At 38.4% G+C, this 24,159-nt stretch overlaps 1 protein-coding gene across 15 annotated transcripts in view; it reads right to left on the bottom strand.

The window, feature by feature from the left end:
- Positions 1-24,159, bottom strand: part of Nsd1 (nuclear receptor binding SET domain protein 1) — a 112,332-nt gene that overhangs the window by 45,784 nt on the left and 42,389 nt on the right. For all 15 annotated transcript variants that reach the window (XM_074058729.1, XM_074058735.1, XM_074058733.1 and 12 more), the window contains 3 exons: positions 5,403-5,527; positions 3,053-3,323; positions 1,816-1,925 (listed from right to left, as the gene is read on the bottom strand). In XM_074058729.1, the coding sequence (XP_073914830.1) occupies positions 1,816-1,925; positions 3,053-3,323; positions 5,403-5,527 (506 nt within the window). The remainder of the gene's footprint in view (positions 1-1,815; positions 1,926-3,052; positions 3,324-5,402; positions 5,528-24,159) is intronic.

Genomic DNA, 24,159 nt, shown 5'->3' with positions numbered 1-24,159 from the left:
TCCCATATACTTACTGACACTGTAATCTCATTATGCAGTTCTTCCCTCCCCATCCAGAGGGATGCACTACAAGACCTTCAGCTAGAACCGGATTCTACACACACTATGTTCTCCTACATATACATGGACGTGGTTTATTAAATGAGATACAGTAAGAGATAATAACTGATAGCATGATATAAAAATGATATTGTGATAAAAGTTATGAATGTGGTTTTTCTCTCTTTCCAAAGATTTTATTATTGTTTACTCATCAGAGTTAATCTGACCTTCCACATTTTATGCCCTAGTGCTTCCTTTTTTACTTTTGTGAATGTAGGCTCTACTGGCCACGTTCGTAAAGACCTGATGTCATCACCACTGGAGACTTGCTCTGCATGGCATCCTTTCTCCTTAATCACCTTCAACTCTGCCGGAAACACGGCAGCAGCTTCTTCATTGGCAGACACAACCTCCCTGCAAATTTTTAGATTTTTCAGTCCAAACCTATTCTAAAATTTGTACAACCATACTTTTGCTAGCAATAAATGGTTTTATGTCACCTGTTTCAGGGGGATACCTTGGTAAAGTCTGGATGTAGGGTGAGTACTTGGTGGCACAATGCTTTGCCAGCAATTGGAACACATTTTCAGTTACTACCTTCCACCTACAAAGAATAACCAGGAAATGGAGGTAGTACTTGGTTTGAACTAAGGGTTTCCTGCCGGTAGGCAAGCACTATATCTCATTTGAGACATGCCCCAAGGCCTTTTTGCAATTAGCTAATTTTTAGACAGGGTGTCCTATTTTTTTCATAGACAGCCTCAGGAACTCAATCCTACCTATTCCTCCTATGCAGCTGGGATTACAAGTATGTATCACCACTCCAAATGTTTGCTGAGATGGGGTCTCACTAACTTCTTTGCCCAGGCTGGACTTGAAACTGTGATCATCTTCATCTCCATCTCCCAAGTGGTTGGGATTACAGGTGGAACCAGATCTGGTTCCATCAATAAATTTAATGCCCTTTCCACTTTAACTAAATACCACATTTGGTGGCCATAGTTTCTGCAGCTTGAGATTTAATAGCCAACAGTAGCAAAATTTTTTTTTCCTTCTTTACAACTTCATGAATAGAAGGTTCGTTCTTACTGCAGTTTTCCAGAACTTCAAAAAACAGTGTTTTTCCTTTTCCTTATCAAGTTGAAAGCATTCACCTTTTCACTAAAAGGAAGCACTAAATTGCTATCACCACTCTTGCACTGGAGCCATTATTAAGTAAAATAAGAATGACCCAAATACAAACCCTGCAAGGCCTTGAGAGTTCATCTCCTAAGTGACACTGGTAGGTACCACACACATGTGTGCGGTATGCTAGACAAGGGGAAGGGTCACATCCACAAGACCTGGGGGGCGGTGGGGGGAGAGCTGATGACAGGATGTCAAAACGGCATGAGATCTTTTTTTTTTTTTAATTTTTATTTTATTCATATGTGCACACAATGTTTGGGTCATTTCTCCCCTCTTCTCCCCACCCCCCCTTACCCCCTCCCCCGACAGCATGAGATCTTAATCACATACTCAGAAATATATGCAATTTAAACTATGTACTGTTTATTTAGGGAATTTTCCACTTAGTATTTTTAAAACAGAGTTAATCAGTTGCCTGAAACTGCAGAAAGCAAAACCTCAACTAACAAGGATTACTGTACACGCACATCAATGTTAAGATTTATTGTTAAATAATCCTAAATCTTTTAATGTTAAAAGATTTATTGTTAAACCCTATTACTTCCTGGGTTTAATACTGTTTTAGATTTGACAAAAATAACATACCTTTCTAGAAAGGCCAATGTCCCCCTTCTTAGGCATAAATCCTGGGTCTAAATCATTAGATTCAAGAAGTTTCTTAGTTGGTTTTCTTTGACGCTTACTTTCATAATTTCCTGAAATGCACATAACTTCTCATTAGATGATTTTTAGAGACTCGCAGCAGGTAATTTTTTTAAGATCTGTTTAATATAAAAAAGGGTCACAATACTGTGTCTTCCTTATCATCTGATGGGAGGATACAATAGGAATTTATCTGTTCTAAAACATTACTTAAAAATAAATAGGCCTCAATGAAGACACAAACCAATGTGAGGGTGTTCTTATGTGCATTCATTTTAAATCACAGTATAAGAGAGAAATGAAAAACGGTTGAACTGCATTTATAGCAACTAACTGATGGTAAGGACAAAAGAAAGAAGTGAAGTAGAGCTTAATTTCTAGGCATAACAGAAATTAACAGAGCAGGACTACAATTTTTGTTCTGCCCCTAAACACATAATTCAATTAAAAAGATCTAATTACTGAGAAAACTATTCTTAATTATATAAGAGGCTAATATTGGCTAGGAGAGTGGTTCAAGTACTGACATACCTGTCTAGCAAGCAGGAGGCCCAAATTCAAATCCCGGTACCACAAACTCATTTAAGAGTCTACACATAGGATTTGGTACATGATATGAAATGAAATATGGGTATCTTTCCTCTTCTTTTAAAAATCCTTTGGGGCTATAATCTTAGTTACTAGGGAGGCTGAGACCAGGGAGATCTGAGTTGGAGGTCAGCCCCAACAAATAGTTTCCCAGACTCCAGCTCCAAAAATATAACCACAGCAAAATGGACTAAAGGCATGGCTGAATCAACAGAGCACCACTTTACAAGCTAGAATCCTAGAGTTCAAACCTCAGTCTCACCAAAACAAGCAACTCCTTTAGGGTTTAAGATGTAACACAGTGGTAATACTACTTGGTAGAGTGTGTGAGTCCTGGTGACTGCAACCATAGCACGGCCAAATTAAAAATGCCACGACTAGATTAAAAATGCCTTTTTCAGAGTGTAACACAAATCAATTCATGGTTAGAAACTCTTATCAAATTAGCCACCATTTTAGGGATTTCCTAAGACAAAAATGGGAAGTTTGTCCTATAAAGTCAAAATATTAGCTTTACATCAAAACATAATAAAAATATCCTGCTGGATCCAGTCATATCTGCCTACATAATGAGACCCCATCCCCACCTTACCTGGTGTTTTAACAAGCAATTCCTCAGACTCAAGGGCAGGACGCAGGGAGACTTCTGGAGCCACAGGCACAGACAAGGTCAGCTGTGGCAACTCAGCATGTCCACCTCCAAGTTCTGAATGAGCCAAAGGCCCCTCCAAAAATGGAGCCTCCCTTTCAAGAACCGGAGGCTCTTCTTTGGTTGATATCAAAGAATTCTCATCCACCTGCTTGTTTTGAGCACTAGATCGACATCGGGATAGAAGATTTTCCTCTTCACAGCGGGAACTTACCTAATAATAAAATGTACAAATAGAATCCAAAGGCCAAAATTGTTTTAAGTTGAAAAAAAAAAAATCCACTCAAAAAAGAAATGAGACTCTGACACATGCTACCACACAAATGAACTTTGAGGCCATTATGCTGAGTACTGCATGATTCCACTAACATGAAGTATCTAGGAGGAAAAACTTCATAGACAAAAAACAGAACAGTGTTTGCCAGGGGTTTAAAAGGGAATAATTGGTTACTGGGTACTGAGTTACAGTTTGTCCAGATAAACATTTCTAGAGATGGATGACAGTGATGGTTGCACGAATCATGTGAGCATACCTGATGTCACAGAACTGTACATTTAAAACAGTTAATATGGTATACCTTATGTTATATAATTTACTACAATTTTTTTAAAAATGCGTTTGAGCCAGGTGCCAGTAGCTCACGCTTATAACCCTAGCTACTTAGGAGGCAGAAATCAGGAGGATCATGCTTTGAAACCAATCTAGGCAAAAAGTTTGTGAGACCCTGTTTGGAAAAAATCCTTCACAAAAAAAAAGGCTGGTGGAGTGATTCAAGATGTAGGCACTGAGTTGAAACCCCAGCACCGAAAAACAAAACAAAACAAAAATAAAAAAACTCACACTATTAACCACCTCCTTAATATTAAAATTGGCAATTAATGTGAAGAAAATAAGCACTTATTCTGCCCTCTGAGTATTTCACAGTTCAACTAATAAAAGAGACCATTAGATAAAAACAGAATGATAAAATGCAGTCTTCATTTAGTAGTCCATAATGAATTAGACATAAACTAGGATATTTAACTGTTTTTTTAAAAATTATCAGAGAAATAGCTAATGGGAATAGAACATTCATTTGGAACCAAGTATCACAAACATACTGTTCCTTGATCAAAGGGAATAAAATATAACATGTAAGAGAGAAATTTTACAACTCTGGACAAGTGAATGCTATATACCTTCTAATTCCATACACTGAGACACCATACCATCTATAAAGCTCATAGTTCTAACATTCACTTAATAGCGAACAAAGAGGGATACAGAAAACACACTTTGTAACATCTAGACGAAAACAATCCTACAAACCTAGAAAGTAGAGAATCTAAGTCATTATTAAACTGTCTTATAAGACATGCAAACTGTGGGCTGGAGGTGTGACTAACATGGTAGAGTACCTGCCTAGCAAGCATGAGGCTCTGAGGTCAAACTACAGGGCCACTACCACATATTCAGTGACTTAGGGATATATTATTAAAATGCCTCTAGGAATAGGTATGTAGGTGTAAGGCGTGGATTTGATCAAAGGAAATGTAAACAAACAAATGAAAATGTTTCTAATTAAAAGTATTCAACTAATAGAAACTGAATTTAAGGACAGGGTAAGTAAGATGATGCAATGCTTTCAAAATAAGATAGGGATGGGAGTGTGGTTCAAGTGGTAGAGCAGCAGTTAGCAACCATGAGGCTCTGAGTTCAAACACCAGGACCACAAAAAAAAAAAAAAAGGATAAAATTACACATATCTTATATTCTAAGTTTTTTTTTTTGTTTTTTTTGCGGTCCTGAGGTCTGAACTCAGGGCCTCATGGTTGCTAGGTAGGCACTCTACCAGTCCATATTCTAAGTTTCTTACTCAACGTTGCATCATAATGATATTCCTTAGTTACTAAATACACTTTGGGAGGTAGAGGGTATTGGGAATTTAACTTAGGGCCAGCATTCTACTACTTGAGTTAAGTAATATTCAAAAGCAAAGGTGTGTGGCGGGGGGGGGGGAAGAGTGCAATGGCTCAAACTTGTAATCCCACTTACATGGGAAGTGAAGATCAGGAGGATCAAAGTTCAATGGTGGCAGGGGCAAAAGTTATTGAGACCTCATGTCAACAAAAAGCTGGGCACTGTAGCATACGGTAGTCATCCCAGGAGACACACAATATGCTAGGTAGCTACTAATAAAAAGCTGAAAAGGTCAGATCCCACTGAAGAAAATTATTGTCTCATAAAGATAAATATTAAAATTGTGCTTTCCTCAGAGGACCAATGAAAATTTGTTGAAATGTTGGAACATACCTTGTGTACCTGTTCCTGTACCTTCTTTTGCTTTTTCTTAGGAGCAAATATCTGATCATATTCTTCTGTATACTCCAGAAGCCACTTGCTTGGCTTCCTAAGGCGTTTCTTCTCTGACCGCACAGCTGAAGGAGAAATAAGTTCAGAATTAAGTAAAAAAACCTTGAGAAACCTAACTGTTTCATGAAACCATCCCCCACACCCAAAACTACTGATACAGAAAAAACTCGTGGCTTAAGTGATAAAAGACTCAAATTGACTTGCTATGGTTTACCATATGTAAAAGTTGGTGTGTGGGGGTGGAGGAACTATTGTTAAGCTTATAAAAACATCCCATCCAATCTTAAGGAAAACATTAAACTGACACTAGTAACCTGCAGTATCTGACATCAGTACAAGGAAAGATATACTTAAAAATATAGGGTATAAATCAGGCAAACTGGAGCAAATATCTAATCATATCCAACTGACTATGAAGAAATGCTCAGGAAGCCAGGCAAGTGAATTCTAGAATATACAGAAGAACTGAATCATATATTTGCTCTAGTTTACCTGATTTAGACTTTAATATATATAGCACAGTTTATATTACTCTGGCCAGATGTTGATGGCTCACGTCTGTAATCCCTGGTAATTGGGAAGCTGAAACTTCGAGGATCAGGATGCATTTTGAGGCTAGCCTAGGCAAACAGTTCAAGAGACCCCGGCTTCAAAATAACCAGAACAAAATGGACTGGAGGTTCAGCTCAAGCAATAGAGTGCCAGCTTTACAAATGTCTGCTTTGCAAGCAAGAAGTCCTGAGTTCACCAAAAGACCAAAAATCGTATGTTCTGCCTCATATGTGGACATTAGATCAAGGGCAAACACAACAAGGGGATTGGACTATGAGCACATGATAAAAGCGAGAGCACACAAAGAAGGGGTGAGGATAGGTAAGACACCTAAAAAACTAGCTAGCATTTGCTGCCCTTAACACAGAGAAACTAAAGGAGATATCTTAAAGCAACTGAGGCCAATAGGAAAAGGGGAACAGGTACTAGAGAAAAGGTTAGATCAAAAAGAATTAACCTAGAAGGTAACACCCACGCACAGGAAATCAATGTAAATCAATGCCCTGTGTAGCTATCCTTATCTCAACCGGCAAAAACCCTTGTTCCTTCCTGTTATTGCTTATACTCTCTCTACAACAAAATTAGAAATAAGGGCAAAATAGTCTCTGCTGGGTATTGGGGGGGGAGAGGGAGGGGGCGGAGTGGGTGGTAAGGGAGGGGGTGGGGGCAGGGGGGAGAAATGAACCAAGCCTTGTATGCACATATGAATAATAAAAGAAAAATGAAAAAAAAAAAAGTCCTGAGTTCAAACCCCAGTCCCAACAAAAATAAATAAATAAACAAACACCACATCACTCTGGATTATGTAGATTAGACAGATATTTATATAGAATATTTTCCCAATAAGTAGTACCACGTAAATTTCAAAAACATTTACAATTATTTCATTAATTGAGAAACATGACTATAGTGGTTTCACAGTAGAAACTGATTAATATGTTTCAGTTCAAAACATTAATATGCAATGAATTTGATGTATATAATTAACTTCACGTAAGAAAAATGAATGGCATTATACAAAACACAGATAATCAAAATCTATGGATGATCAAGTCCCTAATATAAAACACTGCCATATTTTGCCATATAACCTACATATATCCTTCCCTACAATTTAAATCATCTTCGGATTACTTACAATACTTAACACAATGTAAATGTTATATAAGTAACTGTTACTGGCCAGGTGCCATTGGCTTACACCTCTAATTCTAGCTACTCAGGAGAGATCAGGAGAACAGAGGTTCAAAGCTAGCTCAGACAAATAGTCCTAGAGACCCTATCTTGAAAATATCTAACACAAAAAAGGACTGGTGGAGTGGCTCAAGTGGCAGAGTACCTGCCTTGCAAGCATGAGACCCTGAGTTCAAACTTAAGTACCTCAAAAAAAAAACTGTCACTATATTGTTTTGGAAATTAACAAGAAAATAAGATCTGTATGAAAATGCTTAGTACAGATGTGATTTATATTTCACAAACAAGGTTGGCTACGTCCATAGTTGTACAGAACCGAAAGATACAAAAAGCAGACTACGTAACATTTTTCTTTGAATTACTGGTGGAAGCAAATACCTATTATAGGCCTGGCACCAGGAGCTCATCCCTCTGTAATTCTAGCTAGTTGACAGGTCTGAGATTGGGAGGATTGCTGTACGGATCAAGAGACCCCCATCTCCAAAATAACCAGACAAAATAGACTAGAGGTGTCACTCAAGAAGCAGAATGCCAGCTGCTATTAGTTGGGGGCCATCCTGCATCTAAGGCAGGAAGATGGTGGCTGTAAAGACGAAAAAAATCCCTTGAGTTGATCAACTCTAGACGCCAACTTGTTATGAAAAGCGGGAAGTACATGCAGGGGTACAAGCAGACTCTAAAGATGATCAGACAATGCAAAGCAAAATTGGTCATCCTCACCAACAACTCCCCAGCCTTGAGAAAATCTGAAATAGAATACCATGGTACAATGGCCAAAACTGGTGTTCATCATTAAAGTGGAAATAAGAATGAATTGGGCACAGCGTGTGGAAAATACTACAGAGTATACACACTGGCTATCATTGATCCAGGTGTTCTGATAACATTAGAAGCATGCCAGAACAGACTGGAGAAGTAACAAGGCAAATTTTTTCTTTAATAAAACTCACTAGAGCTGGTTTTAAAAATAATTGTATCCATTTTGGTTTCCTTTGTATCTTTGTTTCCTTACACTTTCCTAAAGGTAGGATTAGAGAGGAAGATGAAATAGCTATATACAGTGGCACAACTTTGAGTGAAGAGTTGTACATCCCAGTTACCATTTTCCTTCTTTACTAAAAAGAGTGGCCTGAGTATCTGTTATCCAAAATAACACAGGAATTACATGTGTTCTATGTATGGGAACTGAGTGGAGAAAGCAGATCAGCTCTTACTGTTTTTGAAATGCCAAGAAATGGTATAGGTGAAAAAGTAGCAGTGATCCAGCTTTCTTCTTTTGGATTTAGGCTACATGCCTCGGGGAGGGGGTGTCTAAGGAGTATATAGTGTACATACCCAATCTAAAAAGCACATAGTAACTATGGATCAAGATATTTTAAAAGTTAGTATCTGTGCCATGATCTTAGACTTCATGATGCAAGGGAGAAGCCAGGCTAGGGAAAAAGTCCTGGATTACATTTTAGTAATTGTTTTAAAAACAACAAAAGATAAAAAAAATTTTTCATTATTCTTGTATATTGACATATTTTCTCTTCTTAAACAACATGCAGGTGGGTAGCATAGTAACGACTGCATAAAATCTTGATTTCTCTGTCAAGTAAACCTAAAACTTACTGTGTATTTCTTTCTTTCTTTTTTTTTTTTTTAGTCTTGAGCCTCCTAAATATTTATTTGAGCCTTTTTTCTTGCCAAAGAAAAAAATGTTAAGCATGATCATTTTATAGTCTTCACATAACCCCTAAAATATTTCACACTTGGAAATGAAATTCATTAAAATTAAAAATAATCAGTACTAAAAAAAAAAATATGTGGGACCAGAGGTTTTCCAGAGTGGATTATTTTCCAATATTGGAATATTTGCATATAGTATAGGACCTAAGTCTAAAAACAACTCATTTGTGTTTTGTATACATCTTATGCACATAACCTAGAGATAACTTTTATAGAGTATTTTAAATAATTCTGTGCATGATGGCTTTGTGGGTTTTTTTGTTTCTGTTTTTTGCTGCTTTTGACTCAGAATTTGAAATGTGGAATGGCAAAGGTAACAGCAGTTGATTGGAATGAGTATCCCCAGAGTCGTACAATGTGGCTGAGGACTTTAATCATTCCAAGTATTACTACAGGAATCCCCCTCCCTTCTAAAATCTACCCACTTCTGTAGGTAGGATGGCCCAGACCTCACCAGAGTTCACTCAAGAGATGACAGCATTGCTTTTATGTAAATTATGCGATTCGGAAGTTTTTAATCTTCACCTTGATACTTTCGGTTTTGCTTTATTTTGAATGGTCAGTCCTCATGGACCCTCCCTTTGTTTTCCTCAACTTGAGATGTATGAAGCTAAAGCTTTTAGACTCCCTGTCTGCCTGGAATGGGATGAAGTGTGGATGCAGCAGTTCAATAAATGTACATGCTTTTAAAAAAAAAAAAAGTAAAATGCCTGTTTTGCAAGTGTTCAAACTTGCAAACTTGAGTTCAAACTCCAGTCCCACCACCCCTCCACCGCCAAAAAAAATTCTATTACAATTTCCCTAAGAAACGTAGTCCGTGTGTGTGTGTGTGTGTGTGTGTGTGTGTGTGAGTGTGTGAGTGAAGCAAGCAAACTGAAAGTTGAGGCTAACAAGGAAAAGGTCATTCATAGGCACCACATGCTTCCTAAAAGCTCTTGTTCCTTAGGCAGCACATATAATGCTTTTCATTAAGGCCAGGGGTAGAAAACAATGTCTTTTCACTAATCCTAACTTGGGTAATTTCACAGTAGTAATATACCTTTTACTTTATTTAAATACTAAAAATTGAGTTATGAAAATGCTATGTGTACATTGCTCCCAATATAATTATGGAGCTAGTTAAAACCTTAAAACCACTGGAATTATCTATGTTAAGCAATAAACCTGTAAATTACACAAAGTGGACAGTTTCCCAAAAATTATTACTAAAGAAATTAAAACCACAAATAGTATCTGAAAAACCTGTCTTGGTAGAAAAGATACTCAAAACACATCTTGAAATAAATGTATCCATTTATACCTACCACAGTGAGTGACAATTACATTTTGCTGAGGCAAGCAGATTGTGCTTCAATAAATTCCCACTAGCCATCCCATACAAGTTTTCAAATACCAGCAACATTTAAGTACCAAAGATATAAGAAACAATGAGGGTTTACAATGGTCCAGGCAATGTTTAGAATTTTAACATTCAAGAATCTCTGATCTTCACATCAACCTGCTAGGTAAATAATGCCAGGTACTCCCTTGGGAGTACCTCTGCAATGTTGGAAAATTGAACATATATCTGGGTGCAGTGGTTCGTATCTGTAATTCTGGCTACTTGACAAGGTGAGATACAGAGGATCTTGGTTTGAGGCCAGCCAGGGCAAATAGATCTCAGGACCCCATTTCCAAAACATTAAGAGCAAAATGGATTGGAGGTGTGGCTCAAGCTGTAGAGAGTCTACCTAGCAAGTGCAAGGCCCTGAGTTCAAACTCCAGTCCCACCAAAAGAAAAAAAACACCAGCAGGAGACAATGTTCTTCATCACTGAGGATTTAAGCAAATAAACCCTAATTCCTAGCACAGAAACAGAACTCTGTATGTACTCAAAAACTACAAAGTTTCAAGAAGATAAACACTGTATTGAGAAGAATGGACATAAATTGTTCATACTGGACATGTCTAGCAACAGCTTTAGTGCTCACAGTAAAAACATCAGCTAAAATAATGAAACAGTTGAAAGGCTGAAAAAAACTGAAATGTTAATCAACCAATGAGTGAACAGTGATAATATCCCTCGACTGACCACCACTCAGTAACAAAACAAATTAATGACACATGCTACCATATATGGGTAAATCACAAAAACATTATGCCAAATGGAAAGAGCCAAACACACCACCACACATTATTGATTCCATTAATATGAAATGACCAGAAAAGCAAATCTATAGGAACAGAGAACAGATCAGTGGTTGTCTGGGCCTAAGGACAGAAACAAGAATTAAATGTAAATAGAGTACATAGAAGGCTGTTAGTGGGATGAAGGAAATGTTCTAAAACGGGTTTGTGTGAGTGATTATAAATCTCACTACATTTACTAAAAACCATTCAATTGTTACCATAAAATATGTGAGATTTACGGTATGTAAATTATTCTGAAAAACAATTTAAAAAAAACAAAGTTCATGCTGTGGGCTGGAGGAGTCATCTGTAATTCTGGCTACTCAGGAGGCAGAGATCAGGAGGTCACTATTGGAAATCAGTCCAGGCAAACAGTTCGAGAAACCCCATCTTGAAAACACCCAAAACAAAAGAGGTGTAGAGCACCTGCCTAGCAAGCATGAGGCCCTTAGTTTAAACCCTAGTACTGCCAAAAGGGAAAAACAACCTCTCCTGTGCTGCTTAACACACACACACACACACAGACTGGGGACATGCCTCAAGGCCCTGACCTCTAATTCCAATACCAACCAAAAAAGAAAAAAAAAAAAGAAGAAGAAGAAGAAAGAAAGAAAGAAAGAAAAAAGAAAAACCCTTTGCACCAAAGCTGAATTAGTTTTTTTCCTACTCATCAAAATGGTCAATTTCTGAGCAGGGCGCTGGTGGCTCATGCCTGTAATCCTAGCTGATCAGGAGGACCATGGTTGAAACCAGCCTGGGGAAAAAGTTTGTGAGACTCTATCTCAAAAAACTCTTCACAAAAAGAGGGCTGGTGTAGTGGCTCAAGACAAAGGCCCTGGGTTCAAGCTCCAATACCAAAGGGGGAAAAAAAAAAAAGGTCAATGTCTGCATAGGACTTCACAGTAGTAATTACCATACCAGTCTTCCCATACCCATTAGCCTTAATTCATACCTCTACTTCCCTAGTTCTGGAACCTCAGAGGCAAATGAATTTTTAAAAAATAAAACAGGAAAACCCAAAGAATCCTTTTCAATAATGGCAATCTAAGTTAATCAGCTCAAATCTCTTGTTGAAAACAAATAAAAATGCTGTGTAATGTGTTTTTGAAACCATCTTAAAAGAATCAAATCACTGACGAGACTGTAAAGAACTATGCACAAGCCAAAAACTAAGGGAGAGCTGGCAGAGTGGCTCAAGTGGTAGTGCCTGCCTAAGCAACCAGTTCAAACCTGCGTGTATGTATGTACGTACACACACACACACACACACACACACACACACACACACACACACACACACACACACACACAAAAGGAAATAAGAACACTAAAACACTTTGTTCCGAGGGCTTTTTTAAAGTAATCCTGTTAAAGTAAAGGAGGCAGAAGTTAGGATCTTCAAACTGCAGTGAGAAGTAGGATGAAATAAAATTCTCCAGAAGCTGTCGTCACAAATTGGCCTTCCAGTGACCTTACAAGAAACCTCAATCCTTAAGGAATCTAACAAAAGCAACCTTAAGTCCCCTTTAGAGAAAGAAATTTTCTTTCTTTATCTACTTTTATTGTTTTTAAGGTAGGACTGGGGTTTGAATTCAGGGCTTCTCAAAGCAGGTCCTCAACTGCCATGAGCCACAACCCCAGACCATTTTTTTCTGATTATTTTGGAGATTGGGGGGAAGGGAGGTCCTCTCAAACTCTTTGCTCAGGTTGGACTAGAACCATGATCCTCCAGATCCCAGCCCCCCAACTAGCTAGGATTACAAGCATGAGCCACTGGTGACGGCTAGAGAAAGAAATTTTCATTCTAAGGCCTTACAACAGTATCAAAGAATCTTCACTATAATTGTTGAAAAACAACTACCAGTAAATAAAGCAAGTACAAAAGATAAGAAACCATAAGCAGCTATTTCTCATAGGCACATGGCTCACTCAAATCTTTGTTCCAATAGTTCCACCATGGTCAGGCCTATCTAAATCACTCTATTTAAAACTGGAACTCTCCAGCATTATCTATCTCAAAACAGCATTTAGCTGGCTGGTAGCATTGCTCAAGTGGTAGAAGGCCTATAAAAGAAACATGAGGCCCTGAGTTCAAGCCCTTGTACCACAAAATAAATAAATAAATTTAAGAACAGCATATGTAAACATCTTTAACTATCAATGGCTGCTAATGTCAGAAAGTTGGAAGCACATATTACGAATTTCCTGATCAAAGGGCACAAGAAGCAGGGTGCCAGTGGTTCATGCCTATAATACTAGCTACACAAGAGGCAGAGATGAGGAGGTTCAAAGCCAGTCTGGGCAAACAGTTCACAAGACCCTATCTTGAAAAACAACCATCACAAAAAGAGGGCTGGTGGTGTGGTTCAAGCGGTGGAACGCCTACCTACCAATGCTTACCTAGCAAGAGTTCAAACCTCAGTACCACACCAAAAAAAAAAAAAAAAAGGGCACAAGAAGGAATGAGGGAGAAACCAAACCAAACTACATGAAATACAGTGAACAGAGAATTACGCTAAACTATACATTAGGAATGCAACTACATAATGTGGGAAGATCTAAAGGGTCAATCTCGGCAGGGTGCTGCTGACTTACACCTGTACTCCTAGCTAGTGAGGAGGCAAAGCCAGTCTGGACAAGTAGTTCGTAAGACCCTATCTCAAAAAAACCCATCACAAAAAAGGGCTGATGGAGTGGCTTAAGGTATAGGCCCAGTTTAAAAACCCAGTACTACATGCACACACACACACACACACACACACACACAAAACAAAAAGTGGGGGGCAGGGTAAATCCTCCAACAAAAATTACAAGAGGGGCTAGTAGAGTGGCTCAAGTGATAGAGCTCATGCCTACAAAGCGTGAGGCCGTGAGTTCAAACCACAGTTCTGCCAAAAAAAAAAAAAAAAAATTACAGGGGAACTTTTTGCTTTGTATTTATCCTACCTGTTTTGTGTTTTAGATGACTCTAAATTTATTGACTGTGCTGGGATTTGAAAAAAAATTTAAACATAAATTCCTAATTCAAACTCCAATGTTAATATTGTGATCCTGTCAGACAGCAATGCAAACTAAATTCCATCTGCTTCGATCCCGAATTATATATACAGTTGTGTATTTATTTATAACTATATACATACTTAATTCCTTAAGGCATTATTATTTCCAATGTCAAAATTATTTGGATTTATTCAAACACCATTTTCTTTGCTCTTACATTTTATTATAAAGAATTTTGGGTTAGAGGTAAAGTTCAAGTGGTAGAACATCTGCCTAATAAGTACAAAGTCCTGAGTTCAAACTCTGGTACTACCAAAAAAAATTCAAACAGTACCACAAAATCCAACAGCTCATAAATTTGGACTGAACAATTACATGGCCAATCCCCTTCCATCTACACCATCACCCTGTTTCCAACTTTTCAAGGGCTAGCACAGTAGCTCAAGAAGTACAAGCGCCTGCCAAGCATGCGTGAAGCCCTGAGTTCAAACTCCAGGGCCATACACCTTACCCTGCAAAAATGTGACCAAGTTTTCAAATGTCTGCCACACTACACAACATTTCATCTGTGTGTTTCATCATATATCCCCTTTCCCCATGCTGGGGTTTGAACTCAGGGCCTTACACTTGCTAGGCAGGGACTCTTACCACTTGAGGCATGAACCCCGTGCCCTTATTTATCTTTTTAACACAGCAATATAATTTTATCGTACTCAACAGTACTTATTCATTAAAAATCTCAGCTATCCAATCTTACCCTGTCCCATCACTATACAACTGACAAGACTGTATTATAAAACATGCAGTGTAAGACAGGCGTGATAGCACACACAGACAATCCCAGTACTCAAGGTACCTGGTCTTTTGTATTTGTTTTACTTACTGATAGTTGTCTATTAATAGAAGACAGGTTTAACAAACTGTGGCACACTATAAGAAAAATACTCTCAAATTTAAAATATGAGAAACTCTTTGTGTACTGATATGTGACAGTGAAACTAATCAAGGTAAACAAAATCTGCAATGTAATGTCTGCTACGTTTATTTAAAAAATATAAATTGATCTTTTGCTCATTCATGCACTGAATATTGAAAAGACTGAACAACTGAGTGACATGGTTGGAAGGAATGTTTTTATTAAGTAATGTTTTACATCTTTTGAGTTTTCTGAACAAAGTACTTGTACTGCACAGTCAAAAGTTCTAAATTAAGTAAATAAAAATAAAATTATACGTAAATGACTGAAATATTACATTGTGAAATACTTCTGAGAAATGACAGAATCTGCTTCCATGCTATATTTGTATGCTTATTAGTAATAAAAAACCATGAAGGAGCCGGGCATGGTAGACACATAATCCCAACACCCAGGAAGCAGAGGCCAGCCTAGCTAGGGCTATGTAGCAAAACCCTATCTTTTAACAAAACAAAACAAAAACAAAAAAAAACAGAGAAAGAGGAACAAATTCAGGTTACAATACATACATACATGGAAAAGTAGCAATGAAACTCCTGTACAGCTATCTTAAACAAAAAAGTTTTTTCAAAAATAAATGAAGAACAAGAAGGTAAAATAGGAGGTCCTGTCTAGGGGTTGGAACCAATGGGAAGGGGGAGGGTATAAGGAAAGGATGTAGGAAAATATAGTGGAAATATTAGGTACTTATGTATGAAAATGGAAAGATAAGACCTGCTGAAACTATTCCAGGAATGGGAAGAGAGGGAATTAAGGACAGTAATGGACAGGTGAATTCAACTATGATATACTGTAAGAACTTTTGTAAATGTCACAATGTGCTTGCAGTACAACATTAAAAAGGAGGAGGGGGAGTCTGAAGACCTGGTTCAAGCAGTAAAGGACCAGCCTAGCAAGCACAAAGCCCTGAGTTCAAACCCCAGTACCAAAGGGAGGAAAAAGAAAAGTCATAAAGGATTTATTTCCAACAGTCATGTGACCCTATTTGCTACCAAAGGATATTATCTATAAAGGTAGTGAAAGGAGAAAGGGATATCAAGGAAAACCTAAGTATCTGAAGATGAATGTGAGAATAGGCAAGAAGATAAATCTGTTATTGTAAGATTAAAATAAGCATTTCTAGAGCCAAAAATCAAAATCTAGGCTAAGATGAAGCATGGAATTAGGCTAGCCAGACAGAGACAAAGGAGAAAAAAGATCCAAGCAGGTTTAAAAAAAAAAAAAAAAATCTATTGGTAAAATGCTCACTTGGCATGTGTGAAACTCTTGGGTTCAATCTCTAGCACCACCTCCAAAACTTCGTATGTCACAACTCATTGTATGAGGTCATTACATCATCATACTAAAACTAGACAAAGATATCACAGAAAAATACAACTATAGACCTTTATGAGTATAGATGAAAAAAGTTCTCACCAAAATAGGAAAGAAATGTAGCAACATAAAAAAGCACATTAGATATACCATGACCAAGTAGGATTTACCCTAAGACTACAAGATTGCTTTAAAATGCAAAAATAAACCAATGGAGTTTTTCATTTTGATAGATCTCAATAGATCCAACATTACATCTGACAATTTTGACAAAATAGGGTGTGATAGTTAATCCTGACTATGGACCTGGTGGGATTTAGAAGCACCAAGGAGATTAGTAAAGCATACTTCTGGGTGTGTTTGTGAGGGGGTTTTTAGAGAGGATTAACTAAAGGGCTAAGACACATCCTGAATGTAGGCAGCACATTCCCAATAGGCTGAGAACCCAGATGGAACCAAAGAGGAAAGAGGAGGAAATCACTATAGCACACACCCTGTCTGCCATGATGTGAGTAAGGTCTCTGAAACTGAGTCAAATATATTTCCTGCCTTAGATTGATTATGTTAGTTATTTGTCAAAGTGACAAAAAGTAAACACATAGAGACAGGAGGGTATGTCGTCAGTATGAAAGATCATCTGCTAAGATTAGAACTAACAACATAATGGAAAAGTTTAAATGCTTGCCTCCTAAGATTGGGAGCAAAATTAAGAACCACTGCTGTAATACCTCTCTTGGGGATATACCCAAAAGACTGTGACACAGGTTACTCCAGAGGCACCTGCACACCCATGTTTACTGCAGCACTATTCACAACAGCCAAGTTATGGAAACAGCCAAGATGCCCCACTACTGACGAATGGATCAAAAAATGTGGTATCTATACACAATGGAATTTTATGCAGCCATGAAGAAGAACGAAATGTTATCATTCTCTGGTAAATGGATGGAATTGGAGAACATCATTCTGAGTGAGGTTAGCCTGGCCCAAAAGACCAAAAATCGTATGTTCTCCCTCATATGCGGACATTAGATCAAGGGCAAACACAACAAGGGGATTGAACTTTGATCACAAGATAAAAGCGAATGCACACAAGGGAGATATGAGGATAGGTAAGACACCTAAAAAATTAGCTAGCATTTGTTGCCCTCAACACAAAGAAACTAAAGCAGATACCTTAAAAGCAACTGAGGCCAATAGGAGAAGGGGAACAGGAACTAGAGAAAAGGTTAGATCAAAAAGAATTAACCTAGAAGGTAACAAACATGCACAGGAAATTAATGTGAGTCAACTCCCTGTATAGCTATCCTTATCTCAACTAGCAAAAACCCTTGTTCCTTCCTATTATTGCTTATACTCTCTCTTCAACAAAATTAGAGATAAGGGCAAAATAGTTTCTGCCGGGTATCGAGGGGGTGGGAGGGAGAGGGAGGGGGCAGAGTGGGTGGTAAGGAAGGGGGAGGGGGCAGGGGGGAGAAATGACCCAAGCATTATATGCACATATGAATTAAAAAAAAAAACAAAAAAACCCAGCAGAGAGGCGGGAGAAAAAAAAAAAAAAAAGAACAACTGCTGTTTCTACCTCTATTCAACACTGTACTGGAGGTTCTAGCCAGGACTAATTACCCAGGCAAGGGGGGGGGGGAATTCGGAAATCCAGATCAGAAAGAATAAGGTAATACCATCTCTAGTTACAGATACAAAAATCATCTCTATTTCCATATTCTTATAAAAGAACAAACGGAATTAGATTTGAAATACAATTTAAAAAACTTTCAGACCTGTATAAAGAAAATTACAAACCAATGCTGAAAGAAATAAAAGACACTTAGATGGAAAGCCATCCCATGTTGTTGGGTTAGAACACTTACTATTACTGGGATGGCAACAACAACTACCTGAACTGACCAACAGATTCAACATAGTCCCTATCAAAATTCCAGCTGGCTGTTCTGCAAAAGTTGACAAGACAGTCTTAAAATTGTATATGAAACACAAAAGACTCAGAAGAATCAAAATCATCATCAAAAAGTACAAACTTAGTAGACTCGTGCATCACAATTTTCAAAATTTTCCTTTCTCTTATAGCTAGTGATGATCAATAACTTTTCTTGGGAGAAAAGTCTGTCTATAGAGACTTTATGGTTTTAATTAAGTTGTTTATTGTAAGGTTTAAGTTTTAAGCATTCTTTATATTCTAGTTATAAGTCCCTTAGATGTGATATACAAATATTGTGACTTATGTGATATTAGCAGCCTCTCCTTATCAGATGGAGACTGAGGGTGGAGAGATGGGTTAGAGAGGGAAGAACAGAGCAGTCATCCAACATTTCGATTAAACAGTAAGCCCCTTTTCTACCTATCAACAGAAAAGAATTGAGAGCCCAGAAAGAATTGCTTACCTATTTCTAGCCAATTTATTTTCAACATGAGTACTAAGACTATTCAATAAGACTTTTTTAAAAATAAATGATGTTTAGACAAATGAATACCAACATGCAAAATAATGAAAGTAAAACACCTGACCCATACTATATTCAAAAAAAAAAAAAAAATCAAAGGCTTTGGAAGAAAATATGGGGGTAAAACTTTATGACCAAAGGTTACCCAGCCGCTCCAAGATTACACCAAAAGCACAAGCAAAGCAAGGAAACAAACAATAAATTTTATCAAAATTAAAATTTTTTGAGCCAGGCACTACTGCTGGCTCAATCCTGTACTCTGAGCTATTTGGGCAGCTGGGATAAGGATAAGGATAAGGGTAAGGGTAAAGGTAAGGGTAAGGAAGAGGGTGAGGGTGAGGGTGAGGGTGAGGGTGAGGGTGAGGGTGAGGGTGAGGGTGAGGGTGAGGGTGAGGGTGAGGGTGAGGGTGAGGATGAGGATGAGGATGAGGATGAGGATGAGGATGAGGATAAGGATAAGGATAAGGATTAGAGGCCAGCCTAAACAGCAAAATTTGGGAGTTCCCATCTCAACAAAGAGCTGGACATAGCGGCATGCACCCTTCATCCCAAGGTACACAGGAAGGAGGTTGAGATCTAGAGGGTCAAAGTAAGGTTAGGGCAGAGGAGATATTTAAGAACCCATTTTAACAGGAGAAAGAAAAAACAAAATTAAGATTTGGAGGCTCCAAATGACTGACTGTCTGCTAGCAAAGATGAAATTCAGAATTCAAAGCCTGGTACTGCAAAAACTTTTGTGCTTCAAAGGATGTGATCAAGAAAGTAAAGATGGGTTGATGGAGTGGCTCAAGAGGTAGAGCACCTATCTAGCAAGCATGAAGCTCACTGTTCAAACCCCAGTACAACCAAAAAAAAAAAACAGGTCACAATATTTGTACACATCTAAGGGACTTATAACTAGAATATAAAGAATGCTTAAAACTTAAATTTTACGACAAAGTATTTAATTAAAATCATAGTATCTAGAAGACATTTCTCCCAAGAAAAGATATTGAACATCTAGCCATAAGAGAAAGGAAAAGAAAAATCACAACTTGGTATTAATCCACACCCACTAAGATGGCTATAATCAAATGCGTGCTGGTGAGCGTATGTTAAAACTGAAACCCTCTAATAAAACTGCTGAGGGCTCTTCTGGAGCCTTTCTAAGGAAAAAAAAACCTGAAACCCTCATATACCGTATTGGGATGTAAAATGATAAAAGCAGTTGTTTGTCAACTTGCTGGCAGTTCTTCAGAGAGCTAAACACAGAATTAGCAAATGACATAGCAATTCCACTCCTAGGTGGAGAAATGAAAACATATATCCATTAAAAAAAAAAAAACTATACATAATGCCTGTAATAGCCATTTTCTTAAAAATCAAAAAATAGAAGCAATCCAAAAAGTCCACCAACTGATCCAACTGGATAAAATATGGTGCATTCATATAATAGAATACCATTCAGCATTTAAAAAGACATGAAATAAGAGGAACATTAACAAGATGGCAAAACAGGAAGTCCCATTCCTCATTCCCCTACAGAGATGTTGAATTAGCAACAATATATGGATCAAAACACCTTTATGGGAACTCCAGAAACCAGATAAGAGACTGCACAAAGACGAGAACAGAAACATGTTATCAGTGATTGTACCCCTCCTGCAAGGCAGTATAGCTAAGATTCAATGGTGTTTCTCATTGTGAGATGGGGTTTGGAGGATTGGGAGGAAGTCTGTGGCAGGAACGCCACAGCTGGTATGCAACATTTTGTCTATTCAGAAGACTGCCTCATGGACTACTTTCTGTCTAACCTGACATGAAGTGCTAACACAACTACTGGATTTAGGATGCCTAGAGCTACTGAAAACAAGGTAGAGTGAAGATGTGTTGTTATAGAACCAGAGTACCTGCAATGCAGGAGGCCTCACAAAAGGAAAAGACACGACTCATGAGTTCTCCCTTGAGATTAAAGAACTGAGCATGAACCCAGTGTTCAGATTTTTCAGAGACCTGCCCCAGGGATAGCATATGTCTTGCCTGATTTTGGAAGCTGATGTATAGGGATCACCGAGCGCACACAGCAGGGCAGCTTGTTGTTATAACATCTAAGAACCTGCAGTATCAGAGAGACACTAGAACATCTTCTGAAAAAAAAAAAGGTCGTAAGTTCAAACCTCAGTAACAACTGCACCAACTGCATACACCCGTAATACTCAGGAGGATGTAACTGAGGAGGCAGAGATCAGGAGGATCACAACTGCCAACCCTGGGCAAACAGTTCATGAGACCTTATCTCGAAAAAACCCATCACAAAAAAGGGCTGGTAGACTGCCTCAAGTGATACAGTGTCCAATTAAAAAAAATTGGCACAAAAACCAAAGAATGACACTGCATTTTCCAGGTATGAAAGTACACATCTGTAATCCTAGCTACTCAGGAGGCAGAGAGGACTGCTGTTGGAAGTCCGGATGATTGCTGTTGGACTGAAGAAGGTATCCAGACCCTATCTCAATTAATAAAATCTAAACATGGTGGCATACACCTGTCATAACAGCTACACGGGTAGAGTAAATAGGAAGATTGTGGAACCAGGCCAGGGCACAAATACAAGACCCTATTCAAAAAATAACTAAAGCACAAAGAGCTGCAGGTGTGGGTAAAATAGTAAAACCAAATGCAAGACATCCTGAGTTCAAATACCAGTACCTCCCCCACCAAAGTAAAAAAAAAAAAGAAAGAGAAAAGCCAGGTGTTGGGGCTCACGCCTATAATCCTAGCTAATTGGGAGGCTGAGATTTAGAAGGATTCCAATTCAAACCCAGCCTGGACAAACAGAGAGACCCCCATCTCCAAAATAACCAGAGCAAAATAGACTGAAGGTATAGTTGAAGCAGAACACCTGCTTTTCAAGCTCAAAGCCCTGAGTTCGATCCCCACTCCCACCAAAAAAAGAATAAATATACCAGAAAGATACGGCATCAGAGCACCCAAATACATGAAGCAAACATTGACAGAACTGGAAAAACAGATGGCAACACAGAGTTCCATACCCCACTTAACAATAATGGAGAAAACAACCACACAAGAAACAGCACATCTGAACAACACTACAGACCAACTGGACCTAACACACACATAGAGAAAATCCCACTCAAAAGAAGCAAAATATACATTCTGCTCAAGTGTACACAGAACATTCTCCAAAATAAATCGTATTAAATCACAAGACAAACCTTCAGAAATTTATGAACAATGAAAGCATACCAAGTATCTTCTAGCCACAATGGAAAGAAACTAGAAACCAATCGCACTATGAAAACTGGAAAAATCTTAAGTATGTGGAAATTAAACAACTTTTTTTTTTTTTTTTTGGTGGTACTGGGGTTGGAACTCAAGACCTCACACTTGCTAGGCAGGAGCCCTCCTGAGGCAGGCTAGAATTAGGAAAAGTTAAGAACTCATAAAAGAATATATGACTTAATATTGCTGTGTCTGTAGATTGCCCAGGCCTGGCCCAGAGACCACCCTCACCTGGACCAGGCACCACTTTTGCCCCTCTCCACTCACTGATTATTGGATGGAAATTACCTGGTTCCTCACTTCCATAGGTCAGCATCGTTTTTGTTTGTTTGTTTGTTTTGTAGTAGTGGGGCCTGAACTCAGGGCTTACACCTTCAGCCACTCCACCAGCCCTTTTTGTAGTAGGTATTTTTGAGATAGGGTCTCTCAAACTGTTTGGCCAGGCTGGCCTCAAACCACGATACCTCTGATCTTGGCCTCCTGAGTAGCTAGGATTACAGGAATGGCAGGAAAGCATAAATTTTAAAAGCATCTGGAGAAGAGAACAACACTCTCTTGGCCTCCAGATTCCACCAGGGCCCCACCATGTTTCCTTTTGTATTTCCCTTCCCTAGCTTTTAATAAACTCCATTTATACCCTCATGTTCTGCCGTAGATTCTTCCCAGTGGAACACAAAGAATGTGGAAGTCTTCTGGTCAGACTCCACCATGCCACTAACACTACCACTAGAGCCACTCCACCAGCCCCTTAAACATCATTCTTGAACAACCAATGGATCAAAGATGAAATCACAAGGCAAATTAGAAAACATTTTGACACAAATGAAACACAGCAACCAAAACTTGTGGGATTGAGGAAAAACACTACTAAGAGGAATGTTTAAATCGGTAACTGCCTAGATTCAACAACAAAAAAAAGACCTCAAGACAACAATCTTAATTTACACTTCAATGAATTAAAAATAGATAAAACTAAATTCCAAGTTAGCAAAAGAAAAGAAACAAAGAATAGAACAGAATTAAACAAAGAGCCAGGTGCTTGTGGCTCACACCTGTAATCCCAGCTACTTGGGAGGTAGAGATCAGGAAGACTGAGGTCCTAGGACAGCCAGGGCAAATAGTTCACAACACCCTACCATGAAAATATCCAACACAAAAAAGGGACAGGCAGAATGGCTCAAGTGATAGAGCACCTGCCTAGCCGGAATAAGGCACTGAGTTCAAGCCCCAATACCAACCCCTCCCCCAAGGAAAAAAACAGAATAGAAAAACAATACCAAAAAAAAAAAAAAAAAAAAAAAGTGTGGGGGGGGAGAAACACTGGGGGTGTAACTCAGTAACAGATGGCTTGCCTAGAATGTTTGAGGCCCTAGGATATTCCCAGCACAATCCAAAAAAAGAAAGAAAGAAAAGAAAAGAGAAAAGTCAATGAATCAAGTTGGAGTTCTGAAAATAAAGAGCCAGGAGCCGATCACCTACACCTACAATTCTAAGTACTCTGGAGGCTGAAATCAGGAGGATCATTATTTGAGGCCAGCCCAGGTAAAGTTAGTGAGACCCATCTCCAAAATAAACAGGAAAACGGACGGGCAGTGTGGCACATGGTAGAGCTGTTACTTTGCAAGTGTGAAGCCCTGAGTTCAAACTCCTATCCCACCAAAAAATAAAGAAACAAGAAAAAAAAAATAAAAAGGATCATACAAAATTACTGTGAACAATTATATACAAACTAACTGGATAATCCAAATGAAATGGATAAATTCTTACAAATATACACTCTGTCAAGCATGAATGAGATGAATCATGAAGGATAGAAAAACCTAGGACAGACAGGCACCGGTGGCTCACACCTGTAGTTCTAGCTACTCAGGAGGCAGAGATCAGGAGGCAGCCAGTCCCCAGCAAACAGTTCACCATGTCAAAAATACCCAACACAAAACAGAACTGGCAGAACAGCTCAAGTGGTAGAGTGCCTGCCTAGGTAGTATGAGGCCTGAGTTCAAACCCCAGTAAAACA

Source organism: Castor canadensis, chromosome 16, assembly GCF_047511655.1.
Source record: "Castor canadensis chromosome 16, mCasCan1.hap1v2, whole genome shotgun sequence".
Lineage (NCBI taxonomy): Eukaryota > Metazoa > Chordata > Mammalia > Rodentia > Castoridae > Castor > Castor canadensis.
This window is presented reverse-complemented; position numbering and strand designations above follow the sequence as displayed.